The sequence below is a fragment of the Artemia sp. Qi Xiang Cuo genome, chromosome 6 (genome assembly GCF_049724085.1).
Source record: "Artemia sp. Qi Xiang Cuo chromosome 6, ASM4972408v1, whole genome shotgun sequence".
Classification (NCBI taxonomy): domain Eukaryota; kingdom Metazoa; phylum Arthropoda; class Branchiopoda; order Anostraca; family Artemiidae; genus Artemia; species Artemia sp. Qi Xiang Cuo.
In genome coordinates this window covers 60,254,025-60,260,436 of record NC_142799.1, presented here as the reverse complement: position 1 = coordinate 60,260,436, position 6,412 = coordinate 60,254,025, and the positions used below count along the sequence as shown (strand labels likewise).

Below are 6,412 nucleotides of genomic sequence, written 5' to 3'. Positions count from 1 at the left end.
CTTAAAAAAAGCATGAGTTTATGATCAAAAACCCTTATTACCTCAGATTTACTAACATAGTTTTATTTTTTACTCTAACAATAGACTTAAGTTTCATATATGAACCAGAGAATTGTATTTTCCATAACTTTCTTAAAAAAAAATAGATTTTACGGTAAAAAACCCTTATTAACTAAGATTTTACATAAATAGTCTATTTTTCTATCCAAAAATAGACTTAAGTTTAACATTTGAAATATACGATCGTAAGTAATGTTAATTTTTATCATAAAAATTGTCAATGGCAAAAAAAAAGAAAAAAAAAGAAAAAAAATGGGGGGCGGGGGCCAAAACGTGTGTGGGGCGGGGGCACCCTTCGAGGGGGGGGCGCTGGGACCGTGGGGGGGTAGATGTCTCTTCTGGTTAGGGTCATTGGTGCTCATGATCATTGATGGTTCGCACTCTCATACACTTTACTACTTGATTTGCAAAGATTTCTAAGGTTTGTTCTGAATTTCTTTATTAAAATTATTTTCTTGCCATCTACATCTCTCTTAGTATCAACTTTTTAGTATACTGGACCCTATTTTAAACTGACAACACTGTTCACACACAACTTGTGTATTATACAGAACACATCGGAGAGGTAAAGCTAGGTCAACTCACAATGTCATTCTATCATCATTAAACATTTTCATAGATTGATGTTGTCTCAAATTTATAACAAATTGCCTGAGTTAACAACCTTGAGGGGTTACCTTAACTGATAATCAGTTTAACCTTTTTTTTTCTTTTTCTTCCGCCTTCAGAGACGAAAGTGGACGAACGGCCACTCTAATGCCCATAGCCTAATAATGACAGCCTCTTAGCAGAAACAAAGGTATTTTTCACATTGTGCGAAATGCAGGAATCACATAATGGTTTTAGATCTCTCTTTTTTTCCGTAGTGCAAGACCAATGTGGGCCTGTGATCCCTCCGACCGCCCCCCCCATAGGCCCCGTGCTGGAACACCGTCACACCTCCCCCCAGAAATATCGGAGGGAATGTCGTGTGGGGAAAATGAACAGTTGTGCAAAGAGCAGGGGTTAAGAGGAGATGACGGTCTCATTAATACTTCGTAAAAACTGGATAAGATTTTAAAACCAAAGGCCAATTTGCCTTTGGTAACAAAATTATAAAAAAAACAAAATGTACGGTAATTCTTGTTTATTTCAATTTTTCATCTTCGTCCTTATGGAAAATTATGGAAAATACAATTCGTTGGCTCATAGGCGAAACTTAAATACATTTTTCGTTAAGTCTCAGAGTGAATAAATTCCTTATCAACATCCTGTGTCAGATACGTCAAATAAAATTGATAAAATCAAAAAAACGTTGCTTCTGAAAAGGCGAAGTTTTAGCTGAAGTGAGTACTTCGCTGATCTCCAGACTGGTCGAAATCGTTGAAATGCCGAGCTTCCCAGGACTATTCGTGTTCGTAGTTCTTTTTCGGAGTCGCCACTAAACGAGACGGTGCTGCCAAGATATCGGAAGTCAGTGACTTGCTCTATGCTTTCAGTCCCCAGCTGGATATTCATCGGTGAGTTAGTGGTTGACATCGCTTTGGTTTTGGGGGCGTTGATATGTAACCCAAACTGCTCCGCTCTTTCGGCTAACTTGCATAAAAAGTCTTGAAGTTTGCTTTTGTCTTTCCCCATCAATCCAACATCGTCTGCAAAGTCGAGATCTTGGACTAGTCTGCCTGCAATTTTGATCCCGTATCCATCAATTTATCTGAATATGTAGTCCACTATGAGAATAAAGAGGAATGGAGACAATACGCATCCTTGTTTGACACCTGTCATCACTTTGAAATATCTTGTATTTCCTTCGGAGGTTCTCACGCAGCATTCCGTGTCTTCATACATTGCTATGACAAGGCGAACCAGCTTTTCAGGAATACCGTAGAAGATCAGGATCCTCCATAGTATTGGGTGGTCTATTGAGTCGAACGCTTTTTCAAAATCGACAAAAAATAGATATTGACGTTGTCTCCATTCATTTGATTCTTCAAGCTTGGTCCGTAGTGTGAATATCAGATCGGCGCAAGATCTTTTTGGTCGGAAACCATGTTGCTCCTCGCGTAAATGCGGGTCTAAGAAGGCTTGAAGTCTTGTCAGGATGATTATGCAGAAGAGTTTTCCGGGTATCGAGAGGAGGTTGATGCCTCTGTAATTGCCACAGACTGTCGCGTCTCCTTTTTTGAACAGTTTAATAATGGTTCCTGCTCTCCAGTCCTTTGGGACTTTTTCTTTTTGCCAGAGGAGTGAAAAGAAGACTAGCCACACTGAAAGGGACCTGCGGATCGATGACTTGACCATTTCTCCAGATATACGGTCGCTACCCGGAGATTTTCCATTCTTCAGCTTTTTCGAGGTTGAAAGGATCTCGTCCGCCGTTGGCTCGTTTTCATTAATGAGAAGATCTGAAAATGGGCTGTCCGGAATATCTGGTGGAACAGAAGGGGATGGGCGATTGAGAAGGTTTTCAAAGTAATCCACCCATCTATTTTTTCGGTCATCTGGATCGGTTAGCAGTCTTCCGTTTTCCCCTTTTACTGGTCCTTCTTTTACGTTTGTCTTCCCAACGATTTCCTTAGTTAGGCGGTACACAGCTCTCGTGTCACCACGTCTGGCTTCTTCTTCTGCCATTCTTGCTTTCTCATTGAGGTGCTTTCGTTTGTCTGACCTAGCACTTTTCTTCACTTCTCTGTCCGCTTCTTTATAAGCTATGTCTTTCATGACATCAGCAGAGAGATCATTACTGAGCGTGCTCTGTTTTATTTTCTTGTGGTTTTCGATCAAGTCCCTTGTCTTCTGGGATATCCACTGTTCCTTTATTGACTTTTTAAAGCCAAGAACTTCTTCAGCAGTTTCTGCGTAGTTCTGTTGTATAGTCGTCCAAGCTTCTTCCACATCTTGTGGTATATCAGCAAGGGCCTCGAATCTGTTCGAGAGTTTGATGTTAAATTGTCTCCTGACATTCTTGTCTCTGAGCTTCTCCACATCAAAATTGCTTGGTAGTTTTGTTGGTTGTCGGGATCTGTTGGAGCGGAGTTTCAACTTGAGTGTTGGTACAAGAAGTTCATGATCCGAACCAACGTCCGCACTTCTGTGACTCCTCACGTCTTTCAGACTAGTTCTCCACCGTCGTCGGATTAGAAAGTGGTAAATCTGGTTTTTGACAGTTTTGTCTGGGGATGTCCATGTATACTTATGTATATCTTTGTGCTCGAATAATGTACCTCCTATCAACAGGTCATTCGACATGGCAAAGCTGACTAGCCTTTCACCATTTTCGTTGATAGTTCCAAGTCCGTGATGTCCCAACACCTCGGGGCAGTATGATATGTCCTGACCAACTTTCATATTTAGGTCACCTGCCAAGCAAGCGACGTCATGGAGAGGGATGGAGTCTAGGACGGACTGGAGGGTTTCATAAAAACCGTCTTTTGAGGTTTCATCGGCATCATTTGTTGGTGCATAGCATATGACTAGCGACAGCTTTGCATGTTTAGATGCAAATCGTGTATACAGGATTCTCTCGTTAATCGATTTCCACGAGCAGAGAGACTTTGCTGCATTTGGGTTCAATATAGCTGCAACTCCAGCTGCATATCTGTCCATTTTTCCGCTGTACAGAACTGTATAAGTCATGTTGCTGTTTACTGTTTTGAGATTCTTTTCTCCACAGCCTTTCCATCGTGCTTCGGCCACTGTGAGGATGTCTAGCCGAAAGTTTTTGCACCCCTGTAGAACTTGTTCAGTTTTTGAAAGAGCCAAACTGGTCCTTTAGTTCAAAAATCCTACTTGTAATGGTTTATTCTCGTTCAGAAATCTGTTTTAGGCGCATGCATGGGTTGTCATCATATTGGGATTTGATCCAAGGCTTTCCACTGCCGTGTCTTTAGCATATTTTTTGTCAACGGGAGCGACTTGCTAGGCCACTGCCCAACCGGTGTCTTCGGCTCGGCTAGGGGCAGGGACGCCAATCCCTGACCGTGGGGCCGGAATCCCCCGGACCTACCCCATTTGTTCTACCCTTCCATATTTTCAATCCTGACTATATTAACAATAAATAAATAAATAAGGATCGATCCTCTGAGCAAATTTATAACGAAAAAAAGAAACCAATATAGTTGATACTATAGAAAAAGGAAAATAAAAATAATAATTGTCAAAAATTTGCTCTAAAAACAGTTTTTCATACTGTTATAGCCCAGCACCAGAAATCGCTAGAATACTATTGACTCCTAAGAAGGAAATCACTTTAAGATATTAAAAAAAAAAAAAAAAAAAAAAAAAAAAAAAAAAAAAACAGCAACATATAATACGTTGTCCAAGTCCTTCAATTATAAATAAATAACGACACGTTCACTCTAACATACTTTCTCCACGGGGAGATAGAAAAGACGCAGTAGTCTCAAATATAATCCAGAAATCACTCCCACTGGAAAACATTTGTCTTACAAGGTCACTTTTTAAAAGAACATTGAACTCATTCCTCCAACCTCGGACTGTTCCTTTACAAATATCTCAAAATATTGATATATAATTGTGACAGCCAACAGAATACCAGTGCCTGAGCCAATGGCACCAAGCATATCAGCTAAAACTGATAAAGCACCAATGCAAAGGCCCCCGAATGCAGCAGCCGTTGGGATATACCTGTTCAATTGATGGATCATCGACTTCTCCCTATGACCTCTCATTACCATTCGCTGCTCTTTAAGTTGCTTGGCAAAATCTTTAGCAGATGATCCAGAAATGTCGATCCAAGATTTGGAGAAAAAAGCACAGGATCCAAGCAGAAAAATAATATACATTAAGGCATGAATCGGATCATCAACTATGCCACCCAAGCTTTCAGGGGGTGACAAGTAGTAACACAAACCTCCGATTGGATGAGCATGAGCAGTTCCTCCACCTGCAACGTCAGACCATACACCAAGTAGGTTTACAAGAAAGTTACCAGCAAATCTAGCAGACAACATCTGGGACAAAACGTAGAGGTTTGATACAAGGGTAGACTGAAGAATAATAGGAATATTCGAAGTGTAGAACAGCTTGATAGGATAGCTGCTATACTGGCCCCTGTAGCGGGATGACTTAATTGGAAGATCGACACGGAAACCTTGAAAGTAGATAACAACGGCGAATACGAGGACAGTTGCCATCAAGTTCAAGAGGTTGGGTAAATTTTGCCTATAGAAAGCTTCACGCAATGCTCTGACTTTGTCTTGTCTGTTGGCTAGCAAATAGAACAAAGCAATGACTGCACCTTCAAATTCTGTACCTCTTCCAGTGTTGACTGTAAAGGGACTGAATGCTTTCCAGATAATTGTTTCACAGATATTTGTTGCAATGAAAAGAGAAATTCCTGATCCTAGTCCGTAGCCTTTTTGAAGCAATTCGTCCAAAAAAAGTACAATCAAACCAGCAATGAACAATTGTATGACAATCAAAAGACCAACTCCTAAGCCAATATCACTTGGATCACCATACATGCCAGTCATCACATATACAATTGCTTGGGCGACAGTAATAATCATGCCAAATAGTTTCTGTGCTCCATTGAAGAGTTGTCTATCTCTCGGGGTATCTCCAACTTCGATCATTTTGGCTCCAGCTAGAAATTCCATAATTAGTCCAGAGGTCACAATTGGTGAAATTCCAAGTTCCATCAAAGTTCCTCTGTTTGATGCTAGGATAACTCGAATCCAGTAGAAAGGATCTGCTGAATCTGAAGACATGATACCAAAAAGTGGTATCTGGCAGCAAATCAAGAATATGGAAAGGGTAATCGCTGTCCATATAACTTTTTCCTTGAACCAAACCCTTCTTCTAGGTTCGGTGATTTCAGGTAGTATACTGCAGAAGGGTGCACTGAATTCCAAAAACTTAAAGGCCATATTTACAGTATGTTCCCTCTTTCTATATTCTTCCTCAAACTGTTTACCTACCTGTCAGCTTTCTAATTCTACTAAGCTTCAAACTTTTTGTTTTCTTTTTAAAGGTTTTTGAATTGATGTAATCCCTTGTCAAAGTATGTGAAAATATTTTTGCAGTTACCAGTTTTTGCTATTTAAGCAATTTAATTTAAACTTCTTGTACATGAAAATCTTCAATTTTTCTTCTTAAGTGTGACAACTATGACAACGTCATTTCCATACTGATGTATATAAAAATGATGTCATTCACATAATTTTTTTCTTCTAAAATTAAGGCTCTTAACGAATTTTCACAAACTTCTGACCTATCTAGATCGTTTTTTTTAGGCCAGAATATCCCAGGATGCCAATGTTTCCGAAAAAATATGGAGCCGTTCAGCGAGTATTTTTTTTTGAAATAGTTGCGTGTATTTTTATTTTAAAATCTAGCTTAATGAATATAT

General features: G+C 39.8%; 1 protein-coding gene and 1 pseudogene across 1 annotated transcript; both read right to left on the bottom strand.

Annotated features, from left to right (window-relative positions):
• Positions 1–1,749: 1,749 nt before the first annotated feature.
• LOC148951475 (uncharacterized) lies at positions 1,750–3,675 on the bottom strand. The gene has a single exon (XM_089091121.1). It carries the CDS (start codon positions 3,673–3,675, stop codon positions 1,750–1,752), a length of 1,926 nt encoding a protein of 641 aa, XP_088947247.1.
• A 784-nt stretch (positions 3,676–4,459) lies between these two features.
• On the bottom strand, positions 4,460–5,930 carry LOC148951474 (protein transport protein Sec61 subunit alpha pseudogene; annotated as a pseudogene).
• Positions 5,931–6,412: the final 482 nt, after the last annotated feature.

Excerpts from the sequence above, each read along its gene's own strand:
- LOC148951475 (XM_089091121.1), bottom strand. The coding sequence starts at position 3,675 with ATGACTTATACAGTTCTGTACAGCGGAAAAATGGACAGATATGCAGCT.